This window comes from Fusarium fujikuroi, chromosome FFUJ_chr04 (genome assembly GCF_900079805.1).
Source record: "Fusarium fujikuroi IMI 58289 draft genome, chromosome FFUJ_chr04".
In the NCBI taxonomy this organism is placed as follows: Eukaryota; Fungi; Ascomycota; class Sordariomycetes; order Hypocreales; family Nectriaceae; genus Fusarium; species Fusarium fujikuroi.
The window spans coordinates 1483420-1496404 of record NC_036625.1 but is presented as its reverse complement, the minus strand read 5'-3'; the positions used below and the strand labels follow the sequence as shown (position 1 = coordinate 1496404).

Below are 12985 nucleotides of genomic sequence, written 5' to 3'. Positions count from 1 at the left end.
CGCCTTTCATACCACTTGATGCAAGACAAATCACATTCCCAATATCACCATCAAGCTTACAATAAATGCCCATGTGCATAATATCAGAGACGCAGGAAACCCAACATCAACCAAAATAAACAAAGCAGGGTCAGACTTCCACTTGCCGAAGACGGATCGAGTCCCAGGAACATTCGACCCAAACAGGTCAGGGATCGCCAAACTTGGCCTGCCCATTCGTCCATCGATTCCAGGGGAGAATGGTCATTCGGGACCAATGGATTGCCTTGCCTACAGTAGCACTCAACATGCCACACTGCTCACGCCTGGAACAGCTCCAAAAAGGACGGCACAAGGGCTCACGGGCTCCACGCCAGGGACCATCCGTCATCGTCATCGCACTAGCACGCTCTTGGGCGGGCCACATAAAGATCCATCCACCGCCGCCGCTGATCTAGAAACGGACCAGAAGCGTGCATATTGCAGCGGAGTTGGAGTCGGGCACGACTAATGAGCCGCCCCAGCTTCGGCCGCTACGAATCAATCTGCACCTCAGGCTGGCCCAGCTAGCCCAGATGTCCCATTGATTGCCATGTTAGCCAACAAAGCAGCCCGAATGCTGACTGATGAGAGTAAAATCATGGAACTTGTGGCAGTGTTTGGATTCGTGACGGCAGTCTATCCTCGACCTTGGCCAGAGAGAATCTTTTTACGCAGACGGCATGCGCTTATGCCACCAACCTCCACCACCACAAATGCTGTGTCTTCTGGGTCTCCGTCAGGATCATTCTGGCTTCACTGCATGATTGCGTCTCGCCACGGGCAGGACGACGTCGCTGCAGCAGTGTTACGAGAAGAGCGAAGCATACCAGTAATTAGCACATATTCTGTTCTATCATGATGACGGGCATAAGAGGGTCCGGGCGGTGAGTTGGGTCGACACAGACCGCTGTGAAATTGCAACGCAAGTCAGGTAGTCTCACATAACAGATAACACGCAAAGTTCGCCGAGGCGCTCAACATGAGGTTGTACGGCCACAGCCTTCCTCGGTGCGAAAAGTGGCCAGCTTCATGGCGAAGGCATTTCACAAATCTCGGTCTCGCCAATTGGCCAGTACTATTTCTAGTGCATCCCAGCCTGGTGGTACTGCCCTTCTAGTACGGACTAATCTGATCTATCCCTTCGATGTACAGACATGTTCCATGTGCGAACCCTTGTAATATGAACGGTGCACAGCAGCCTCGGCAACACTGAATAATCCGCTTCACTGACCTGGATTGGTGGATGTTTACAATCATATTGTTAGGAACTTGGGTACATAATAGCGAACCGAATGGTGAACAATGCCCAGGGCAGACAGGTTGTCAGGGTTGACCCACGTTTCGATGATCTAGGTAGTTGAGTCCCAGCGCCTATCAAGCTCTCCACGCGTACAGCCCTGGAAGTCCAGGAGCGTCGGATGGTTGTGGTGTCGTTGTGGTGTCGTTGTGGTGTGTTTGCTGGGAGGATCTTGAGGACGGGCCCTCGTCGAGTCCTTGTCTGACAAGGGTGACCACAAAGCGTGCATCATCAGCTCAGACATGAACATCGGTTCATTTATCATCAGAATTGTGTGCAAGCCCTGATTATTGTTCAACGCCATGGTCTTTCGCAAACTGAGGCCCAGGGTCTTGGGCTTGGGCACCTGTTTGCGCACACTACCAGGGTATTGAAATTTCTCTATGAGTCAGGATTGACAACGAGCAGAAAAGGCTCCATCATTCACAGCAAGAACAGCAGCCAAAACATCATCGGTGTGGGACCACATCACCATCTGCCAGGACACGAAGTGGCCAACGCATCAATGCACCTATGTTTGAAGTACAGCACAGCCCAAAACTCGGCTGCAATGCTGCTCTGCCCAAGGTTACTGCAAAGCCATGAAAATGGATGGGATTCTTTCACCGCCGTAGCAATAGGTGCAGTGACATTGGTATTCAGATCTTGGTGCAACAATTCGTGGCTGGCTTGATCGCAACTTTCATTTTCCGCATACCACATATTGCCGACCGGGCGGCAGGTTCATTAAAGAGGTTTTCCGAATCAGCCGACTGAAAAAGTTCGAGGCCTGCATCACCAGCTGCACCATCAATGTACTATGGTAACAGCAATGTTCTATTCATTTCCACGTCGCTAATCTGAAATCTAAATCATGGGATTTCGCGCCAAACTTGAATCGGAGATGCCGTCTCTTATTGGAATGCTCTTCGTGTGCGCAACTCTATTTATTATACGGAGGAAATACAGTATTCAAATTTCTGACTAAGGCCCCATCAGCTGCTTCGCCTCAATGCCTTGTTCAGCTCATTTTGTCCACGCGGCGGCATTCTGGTGTCCCGTTCCATCAGCCCAGCCCAGGTCGGAAACTACCATAGCATCGGACGTGGCGAGGATGCAAGCAGTATCACCCCGCAAAACTTACATACATCAGAATATTATCCAGAGCATGGAGGGTTTCCTCCCGCCTGGGTATTGCGAATTAAAACATGTTTGAAGTAAGTTATTCGATGGGAGTGGACAAGATTGAGACGGCTTTCCAAGTAGTCGGGGTTGATGGCCGCAGGGAGAGAAAAATGACCATACACTACAAGTATACTTCATAAAAGGTTGTTTGTTTGTTTCTTGCCTCATTGTTACCGGTCTAGCGAAAGCCAAAATTGTTGGCCACCTACGTACTGAGAACCAGACCTGGCAAAGCAAGATAGGCAATAGTGCTATGCAAGGCAAAAGAACTCTCCGTCTACTAACTCTGAAGCCAGCGACTCATTGATTCTTGGCTGGGTGTGTGTGTTCGTACTCTCAAACCAGCAGGTATGTTGGCTGACGTTGGTTCCCTAGCCCACGACGCTCAAGAGATGCAGTCAGGCAGTGAGGGATGCAGGGCAATGAGACCAAAAACGATGGGATGGCAAGATGGGATCAAGTCAGGGACATGTCGCCACCTTGTCGCGGCACCTGTCCCTGCTTCAAGAGAAGAAGAAGAAGAAGCCCTCCCTCCCGGTAAATGTCTGATCACCGTCTCGAATCACCTAACTTCGCCTTGCATACGCGGTGTCTGCGTCCATCCAAATTGTTAATTGTATACACCAACCACATCAAGCGTCCTTTCCGTTGACTTCTCCCTTATCCCCGTCAGCTCGATTCGTATATGTATGTGTGCTATGTCCCCCTTTTCTGTAGTTGGGGGTCCCGTAGGCCTATACTTGAAGGCGCCTAGCTTTAAAGACTGGAGTTTCATTGCGAAGGCGATGAGGTGGTTTCACCTCGCAGCCGAATTGCAGCTCATTTTACGAATTGAGTAGGTGGTGTTGCAGCGAGTCAGACTGGGGGGACCACCTCAAGCTTCAGGCCGAGCTCGGGGCTAGAAGCTCGGGGCCGGAGCAGATCCACGGCACGGCGATAGTGGGTGGTATTATTAACCCTAAGGCCAAGCCTCGCGGGCAAGGAGCGGCGGAAGGCCGCATTTCGGCATGGCATGGCATGGTTTGGTTTGGTTTGGTATGGGAGGGAGGTTTTGATACTCGGTCGGTCAGCACACCACTTGTTGATTCCCTTTGTTATGCGGGATGTCTAGGTCGTGTAATGATGTGTACGACCGTGCTCGGTATGCAATCGTATTCATGCAAGAGTTACGCCTCTGTCGCACGCATATGACGGCGTTGGGCGTTGGCTAATGACTGACTTCGGGGCAGTACTGTCTTGATCATTGATGGTGATGCTCAACCTTGCAAGTCTGTCTGTCCGTCTGTCTGTCATGGCGGCGTAGGATGGCAGGATGGTACATAACATCTCATTACCTGTGTCTTACATAGTAGGACTGTGCATCTGGCTCGGATCGTTGTTGTTTTTTCAGCACAACATACCTGTCCAATACGCAGTGAGTGATCTGACTGCTCCTCACTCTGAGAACAACAATTCCCCATCTGTCTGAAGGAATCCCAACAAATTGGCCCTTGGCCTAATGTTACAGGACAGGACACCAGCAATCTGACACTGAAAGCTTATCCTTATCCAACCCCGGATTCACATTGTTATCTCTCTTTTCTTTTTCTGCGCCAATCACATACATGTTTGCTTTTTATTGAATGGTCTAGAGCAATGGTCGGCCAGCAACACTGGGCCGGCTTGACCAGATATGAAAACAGCGGCTCAGTGGTATGCATGTTGCAACTCTCGTCACTGCCGATGTGACATCCTTAATCAACATGCAGATGGCATGAACAGCTTGTGGCTTTTCCCCCCCTCTCTCTTCTCGTTTTCCTTATTGTCCCATTGCGCTGGTACGGAGTACACGGGCTTGGTTTCTTTTTGTCTCTAAGACCAACAACCACTTGAGCTACTAGTCTCAGCCACCAAACACACAAAGACATACTGGTCTATTTCCTCTAATACCAATACCGTCAGTGTCCTCCAATATGATCAGCTTGTCATGACTATGGTAATAGCTTTTGTGATATCTGAGGTTTATCAAGATGAACAAGCAACCTGAGCCGCTCATAGTCAATTCAAGAGTGGACGGCATCAAAGGTACCTGTCGAGTTGCAGCCTTTTCCAGATACCATCATCACATTTCGTGCCAATTTTGTGATACTTCCTGCAATACTCTCCTAAACAAATCTGATCAAACACATCAGGTACTTGAATCAAAGTTTCCTCCCGTGTTTAAGAGACTAGCTGTCTGTGTGACAAGCCCTGGGACGCGTGGTGTTACGCAAGCATATACCGAGACGGGATTACTCAATGATTCTCTCAGAGTATATTTTGCGAAAGAGAACGGGGAAATCATTTCATGATCGTGATATGAGGTTTAGTACACTTGGTAAACGGCGCCAACACTCCCACCTGGCTGTCACCTCTTCCGATCCAACTCCTGACAAGTCATGATATCTTTAAAAACAAAAACAAAAAAAACAAAAAAAAGTGTGGCATTAGTGGCAGTGTGCTTAGTTCAGGAGGATGGAAACCTGAATAAGGTCAGCTATTTCAAAATCATCTGGAGCGGTAAAACGTACAGCCATGAGGACACAGCATATACTTATATATGGGCTCAGTCTTTCTCCTATCCTCGCGCATTTCCAGAAGATGCCCATGAATCTAGTGTTGTCAGCCCCGTCTCCGCTATAGCGGCGTGAGTCGCATTTCGTACCCGTTCTTGTTTCGATCCATGATGCCAGGTGTGAAGTGGTGAACGTATGCGCTCGTGCATATAAGCAGCAGGAGGACGAGGAGGAGAGATTGGAAGTTGAAGAGGGCGGACTGGAGTGGCTGTCAGTGTGTTGATTCACCGTTGTAGAGCCCAGAGCATACCATGTTGACGCCTCGATGAGCTGCTACTATGGTGAAGAGGTATTGAGGTCGTATATTCCGTTCGTAGACTTGGGTGTTAAGCTCAACGTTGCCTTCTCACATCTATGCGACAAGCTGTGCTTAGGGGTAAAGATTCGCCGGAGCCGCGACGTGTTTCTAAGGGGTGACGTACCTGGAAATAAACCCCCACAGAGCTACTGACCCCACTAAACACCCCCCCAGATTGAGCCTCCAGCTGTCGCAAGGCTGCGCTGAGCTGAGCACATGAATCTTTCTAGTATTTTCAACTACATGTCTATCGCGAGGCTGCGCCACCTCGATTTTGAGAAGCGATCTTATTGAAACTTCTATCTCTCGGACCAGATCTCTATTCTTTTCTTGCTCATTGCATGCTTCAAGCGCGTTAGGCGCAAGTAATCACATTCATCATGGAGCCTCGAGCGCGTGCCGGCAAGAATGTCGGCAAGATGAACTTTAGCCATGCAGAGTGTACGTCGTCTCCCGTTCATTCTCGAGATCCTCGCTTGCTGATCCGATAACAGTGGCACAGCTACTCTACGCACACGGCGATGTTCAAAACCCACTCCCAGAAACCGTGCGGGTACTCGACGAAATCCTCACCGACTTCATGCAATCCATCGCCTTCGAGGCGACACGAGCGGCTAATTATTCAGGCCGCCAAAAGATCAAATACGAAGACTTTGAGTTCGCGTTCCGTAAGAATCCCGCGTTCTTGGGCAAAGTGCAAGAGGTATTCGAGAAGCAAAAGGAGATCAAGAAGGCTCGTGAAATTTTGCGAGATGGTGAGGACGAGATCATCAAGGATGCTGCGGACGAAGAGAAAAAGCGAGAAAAATCAGATACAAGGACGGGAGGAGCAGTGGGAGCCGCGACGTCAAGGGTCGAGGAGGAGTTGGGTGAAGCTGACGATGATGCCGAGGCGGAGCTCGATGCGTTGGGTAAGAAGCGTTGAAAGAAATTGAGTAGAGCCGGGCTCTCACGATTGGCATTCCACCACTTGATTCTATTTCGGCGTTCTACAGAGATATTGTTATGGGTTGGAAAGGCGTTTGGAGCATACTATCGTGGATTGATCGGAGTTACAGTCAGGGACCAAGCAAAGACACGTCCTAATAAATTAGAGGACCCTTACACTTTTGGGTGGACCGCATTATAACAACCGAATCATTGTGGCATTTTCATGTCTCAGAGTCTATAGACACGAAATCTTGTGGTTTTGATCATCGACTTTACATCCAAGCCTTGGACGAGTAACTAGCTGCCAATCCACATCGACGTTTTTGTCCATTGTGATATTCATTGGCATACATATAAGTGAATGGCTGATCTGAAACACATGTCAGGGAAGCTCTAGGCCCATTTCGACCTTAGAGAACACTAGATATACCAACCAATATATCCCTAAGGGACCTACCTACCTATATAAACTTTCTTACCTTAACTTATGAGGCAACGATATGTATCATTATATGGAGCTACATGGCAATAGCCTTACGGGTTATATCTCTAAAGGCCACCAACTAAGGGCATCGTGAAACCAAAAAGTGATGGGAGTGATGGCGGTGAGCGGTATAGCGAGATGAGTTGGGATACCCGAAGCATGCAGTTGCTGAATGAACTCTTGTTCCACTTGGTATGTCTAATGAAGCTGGAACTTGCTGCTCTCACAATGTTCAAGCCAGCTATATTTTACGAGAACTGTTCGTCGAAAACACGGCTGCGACTCAATATCTGCAACTGAATCGACAAGTCGGCCCAAGACCTTAAAAGCACGAGAAGGCTCTTCTTGAGCATTGCGTCCTGATTTGATACTCGGGAATATTATGGCAGTTCAACATCCTGTATCTCCTACATTAACACCGGATGACTCCACGGTTGAAACAGTTGGCTAAGCTGAATCGACTTGAAGATCCGCAGCATAACCTTTGTGACTGCAAGTGCCGTGGTACAAACCAAACAGCCCCAGACCTCAAACATAAGCCCTGCATATATTAAATTGTCTACAGTTGATATATTCTTAGTAAGGGAAACGAGGGTCTCGGAAGCATTCGGTGGTTAACTAAATGACCAATATGGGTGGGAGCTGGTATGGTAAGGAAGACGAAGGCAAATCTCATCCTTGACTGCGTATGCTAGAATTACCAGACATCGTATAACCAGCGTGTCTGGGACTTGGATATAATTTTCACTGGGTCAGATATATAATGAAATGTTGTCCATGGTCGAGGCAGAGTTTACCTACCTACTAACTTAGGTATCCTTTAACAATTCATGAGTAGCTGTATCGGGAATAAGAATAGTGTCGAGTATTATTCCCGGACCCATCATCACTTCCATCCTCAACTGGACCTCACCTAGCTCACATCTTCATCCTCGGCCGACTTAACCGATACCGAAATCGGGGCGAGATAGGGCGCAATTTTTCTAGTTGCAGAGCCAAGACGATGCAAGTGGTGGCCAACAAGTCACATCAGCATCTTCTAAGCGCCCACTTGCTGACTTTTGTGGCCCTCGCCACTCAAGTCTCTTTTCTTTCTGCTCGCGTGCCCTAGCAATTCTGCCGGTTTTGCTCTTTATGAATGATGAATAACCAAACGAAAGAGTTATCACTAACATTCAGAACTAAAGGGTGTCTTAAACCCACTGACTCCCACTCAGCTTAGACGGTCCAAACAAGGTGCTCCCCTTCGTCATCAAGGGTCTTGAAGAGTTGCCTACCGGGGTCTAGTAGTAAACTCCACCCCCACTGCGAGAGACTTGCTCTTGTTGGCTCCTCGATTGGTTGATGTGAGAGAAGAGAGCAATAGAGGATCCATGATCGGTGGGTTTCGGCTGCGGGGTGGTTGGTTATCAATGGTTGACGCTCAAAGAGTCGTCGATCCGGAGCTTTTCAGATACTGTACCTATTTGTAACAAAACATTCCTATTCGCTTCTCAACTGTGACTTTGCTCTTTCTTCTTACTGTGCCGTATCTTGACGTTGACTACTCTTGACAACCTCGTGGACTAGAAATAGCTTCTTATCATCTCACACAATGAATCCAACTCCTCCGCCGTATGAGGAGGTTCCTCAGAGCAAATTGTTGCCTGGGGGCACCCATGAATCACATCAGCATTTGTTACCACCTCCACCATCACCAAACCTCTTGTCTTCAAAGGTTGATGGTTCGAGTTTTGATGACTTCCGCCGAATGTCATCGAGTCCATCTCCATGCCCTTCGCCAATACCTTTAAGACAGTTCTCACAGCAAGGAGCCGATCCACCAGCCGAAACTCCACCGTCGAAATGGAGGCAGTTCTGGGTAAAGAATAAGCCCGCTGCCTACGTTGCTCTATCGCAATTCTTCGGGGCTCTAATGAATCTCAGTGCTCGTTTAGTCGAACTCGAAGGCGACGGCATGCATCCCGTTCAGGCTCTACTAATGAGACACTCCATCACAGCACTATTCTGTTCGGCTTATATGTGGTGGAACAAAACCCCCGACTTTCCCCTTGGAAAGAAAGAGATCCGATGGCTGTTGTGGTTGCGAGGAGCAAGTGGTTTCTGGGGTATTTTTGGCGTTTGGTATTCGATGATGTACATCTCGCTCGCTGATGCTACTGTTATCACATTCTTGGCTCCTGGTGTTGCAGGTTTTATCTGCTGGTTTGCTCTTCGTGAGCCATTCACTAGAATCGAGCAACTGGCTACGCTGGTTGCTCTTCTAGGTGTTGTACTTATTGCTCGACCTGCCTCACTATTCTCGGGCTCTGACGATGACAAGTCGACTACCGAGCCGCCCGAGGCTAGTGGCATACCAGATATTGACCATGAAGCGACCCCTGAGGAGCGCTTGATAGCTGTTGGTATAGCCCTTTTGGGTGTTCTTGGAGCAGCTGGCGCCTTCACGACCCTCCGAACCATCGGGAAACGAGCACATCCTCTCATCTCGGTCAACTATTTTGGTATTATCTCGACTTTCATCGCTCTATCCATGCTCATCTTTGCCCCTATCCTCGATATTCAGCAACCAGGTTTACGATGGGTCACCCCAACTACAGTCAAGCAATGGGTACTCCTGCTACCCCTGGGTGTTCTGGGTTTCATCATGCAGTATCTCCTCACGGCAGGCCTCGGGGCCGACAAGTCAAACCGTGCTAACTCCATGGTTTACACGCACATGCTTTTCGCCGCAAGCTTCGATCGATGGGTTTTTGGACACAGAATGGACTTCATTAGCGGTGCAGGATGTACTCTTATTCTAGGAAGCGCTATTGGTGTCGTCATGCTCAAGAAACCACCAGCCGCAAAACAACCTTTGGATGATGTCGAGAGACATGGTAATCTGGAGGGTGAGATGGAGGGCTCACCCATGCTTGTGCCCGATTCAGGGGCTTCAGAGGAACTGAGGCTTTCGAGATAAGAGCAAAATAAAAGGTTGAATATCTGTATATATCGTTTTGAGAGTCTGAAATGTCAACGTTGGACCGTTGCACCTCAGCAACAAGCGCCACACTTTATTTTAAGTCTTGATATTAATGTACTCAACTCCATCGTACGAATTTCTCGATTAGCGAAACAAGGATGAATCAGGTGTGATTGGGGGAATGGCTCCTATGCTTGGTTTATGCCGAACCCATCTGAGTGGCGTTGTATTTGTAGTCTCCAGATTGTATGAACGTGACTTTCTATAAATTCAATTTTTGTCCGAACCCTTACTTTTCTCTCAATGAGGGAATGTGAAGCTGGGCTCCTCCAGTAACTCCATCATTTGCTGACTGCTATTGAACCATTCACCAAGTTGCGCCGTGTTGCCCATCCACATCATCGTGTTTGCTCCTCTCTGGCCATCGGCACCATCAAGCATATTCATATCCCCGAGAGGCTGTGAGAATGCACCAGCCTGACTAGGGTCCATGTGCGTCGATTGTTGAACCCCGTTGTTCAGACCTGCTGGCGGAAATCCGAGAGCGGCGAGATAGTTGTTCAGTTCAGCGCTGGCCTGTGTTTGGTCGGCTGGAGGAGTGCTTGTCCGGAACTCAATGTATCGGAGTGCAACTGTATAGAGAACCTGGAACAGGCGATATGTCTTCGCCGCTGCATCCGATAACTGAATAGTCGTCTCAAGAGATGTGCAGAAGCTATGCAGACGAGCAAGGTCCGTCTGGTCTTGGGTCTCAATGACTTGACAGAACACAACGATGAAAGGGATGAAAGGGGCAAAGAGTAATGTCCTAATCATATCAGCATTATCTCAAAATACCATGTAGGTAGGTATATGTACTTACCAATGAATGTAGGAAGGAAAATAGACAGTATTATCCCGCCCTAAGAGATCCATGCAATCTTGATGGCGATGTAGTGTTGCACGTGCAGCCTCAATACACTCTGGAATAAATGTCACCTTGGAGTTGGGCGGCCCAGGCGTAGCTCGATAAATCAGAGTCAGAAGTGAAAGTCGAAGAACATCATCAGAGATGAGAATAAAATCGAAGAAGTACTCCCCAAGATTCGTCTTGACTTCCTTCTCGCGGGATTTCTGCAGAGCACACGTTAGAGGTTGGCATATCGAACATTCACGGTTTGGGCTCTCACACTCAGCTCCTTGCTCCTCCTCGAGATATCCTTCAGATCGTTCACAAGCTTTTGAGCACGGAACCTCCTCACATCATCGGACTGCGTCATGGAATCTGGGCTGTACAGTAGCTCATATATGTGTCCCTGACACCGAGCTGTAGCGACCCAGAGGCAAATGAAGGCCGATAGGGGCGTAGCATTGGGAGGTTTCGAGGTAAGAAGGGGCACAGTGACATCCCAGTCTTGGATAGTAGAAGCCCTACCGAGCCTAAGGGAGAGACTCTTGTCTATGAAGTATGTGTTCCAAAATAGAAACTGTTTGCGCTGAGCCTCGCGCGGCTTGTCATTTTTCATGGTTGATATCCGGTGATAACCTAGAGTCTGGCATAGTTCGGAGGCTTTACATGATAAAGTCCACGAGAGTGATGGTTTTGAGATCTCAATAGCATAAAATGCCTAAAATTCTGTGAGTATATGGTATCAAAAGAAACATCAAAGGGTGGCATACTCCAAGAAGAAGGGCAGAAATCATGTTTGAGGTTGCAGGCAGATGAAAAGGCAAATTTGCCAACGCCGTTTCGGTGTTTTCACGGAGTGTTTTCATGTAGCCCTCGCACTCTTCTTGCTCTTTTGCGTCTGCCGTACGCTGCTGGCGATCCATGAACATGTACATCAGGCCAACATTCACAAGGATAAAATCAGCCTCTGAGACATCTTCTGAGAAGTACACGTGAAGACACATGCCCGAGAAGCTTTCCATAGAAAAGAACTCCCTTATCCAGGCAGACACTTCTGAGTTCTCGGCTGAAGTCGGTTAGTTCAAGATGGCGAAAGGGGGGATCCAGATCACTGACTCTCACATTCTCGTATCAAGGCAACGGCTGTTTGAATTGGAGGTAGCTCGTTATTCTTTAGGCTTGGACGTGGTAGTTGCCTAGCATGGGGGTATGACATTTCTGTAGCAGCCGTCTGTTGCTTCAGAGAGCTGACGATGTGATGGAGTGAATCCAAGGTCTCACGCAGCTCGAGGCTAGCACCCTGTAAAGACTCTGTACCAACAGCATTTTTGAGGAATTCGTTTGCAAATTCACCATGAGCAGCCAAGGAAGATTCTCCTTCAATGACCGGGCTGTCTGCAGTTTGCTGAGCGAGATGCCCATAGGGTGTTGAGCTCGAGGCCTGAGCAGGTGATTGGCGGGGGACATCAGAGCTGGGCATGTGATTTTGATTGGATTGGGTGCTTGTAGATGACATGTTCATCCTCATATCACGCATGAGCTCGGTGAGGGCCTCAAGACGACGGTCAATGATGTCGATCTTTCTCTCACTACATGGTTGATTGGTAGTCAGTACGTGTTACTTTTTTTGGTACAAACCAAAGCAGCGAGTGCTCAGGCAGTATCAAAAGCAAAAGACCCAGGGCAACTTACTATTGGGCTGAGAGGAGGATCCGGGTTCTCTTCTCCTTTGGGCGAGTATCATGGTGTGTACATGGGATCTTGGCGTGAATGCAATGAGAGCAGGGAGAATTCCTATCGCAGCGGATCTACATATATTGATGTTACTATTTAGTAGCTATAGTTGTTGAGCTGAGTGAAGTAATCTCAAGTGAGAGCGAGGGCAATGTTGAAGATGGCTTCCACTCTTTACCCCAGCCTCTGTGGCTACTGGCTAGTGGTCTTTAATGACCGGAGCATTGATGGAGTGATATGCATAAAATGTAGATTAGATTGATATGTACATACCTTGCGAGTTCGGCATGCATCGCACTAAGATTAAGCAGTGTTAGTGACGAGAACGTACGTGGGGATAGAGACAGGACAGGACAGGGCAGGGCAGGGCTTCAGGGTCTGTGTACTAACTGCTCGTCGAATAGTCAGGTTAGAGGGGTTCTGGGGCCCATCGGATCCCTCACCAGGACCATCGTCCAACTGGGCCCGAGAATCTTCAGCCATGAGGTTAAATACGGGAATCACGGGCACCGTTTGTTTGTTTGTTGGTTGGTTTGTGTGGATGACAGGGGATTACACGGCTGAGTGAGGGGTCAGATACAGACAAGATCCAATGCAATGAAACAATGC

General features: G+C 48.5%; 4 protein-coding genes; 2 read left to right on the top strand and 2 right to left on the bottom strand.

Moving 5' to 3' along the window:
* Positions 1-4962: 4962 nt before the first annotated feature.
* Positions 4963-5185, bottom strand: FFUJ_13460 (related to S-adenosylmethionine-dependent methyltransferase, putative; the record flags this gene model as incomplete). XM_023576148.1 has 3 exons in its annotated part: positions 4963-4983; positions 5032-5113; positions 5166-5185. 3 exons carry the CDS (start codon positions 5183-5185, stop codon positions 4963-4965), a joined length of 123 nt encoding a protein of 40 aa, XP_023429343.1.
* Positions 5186-5754: 569 nt separating this feature from the next.
* On the top strand, positions 5755-6299 carry FFUJ_13459 (related to TFIID subunit TAF19; the record flags this gene model as incomplete). XM_023576147.1 has 2 exons in its annotated part: positions 5755-5815; positions 5869-6299. 2 exons carry the CDS (start codon positions 5755-5757, stop codon positions 6297-6299), a joined length of 492 nt encoding a protein of 163 aa, XP_023429342.1.
* A 2083-nt stretch (positions 6300-8382) lies between these two features.
* FFUJ_13458 (related to integral membrane protein) lies at positions 8383-9750 on the top strand (the record flags this gene model as incomplete). Its single annotated transcript, XM_023576146.1, has 1 exon — positions 8383-9750. The coding sequence occupies one exon, from the start codon at positions 8383-8385 to the stop codon at positions 9748-9750; it is 1368 nt and encodes a 455-aa protein (XP_023429341.1).
* A 303-nt stretch (positions 9751-10053) lies between these two features.
* Positions 10054-12859, bottom strand: FFUJ_13457 (uncharacterized protein; the record flags this gene model as incomplete). XM_023576145.1 has 7 exons in its annotated part: positions 10054-10561; positions 10616-10866; positions 10923-11360; positions 11413-11708; positions 11759-12231; positions 12650-12673; positions 12708-12859. 7 exons carry the CDS (start codon positions 12857-12859, stop codon positions 10054-10056), a joined length of 2142 nt encoding a protein of 713 aa, XP_023429340.1.
* Between the last annotated feature and the right edge of the window lie 126 nt (positions 12860-12985).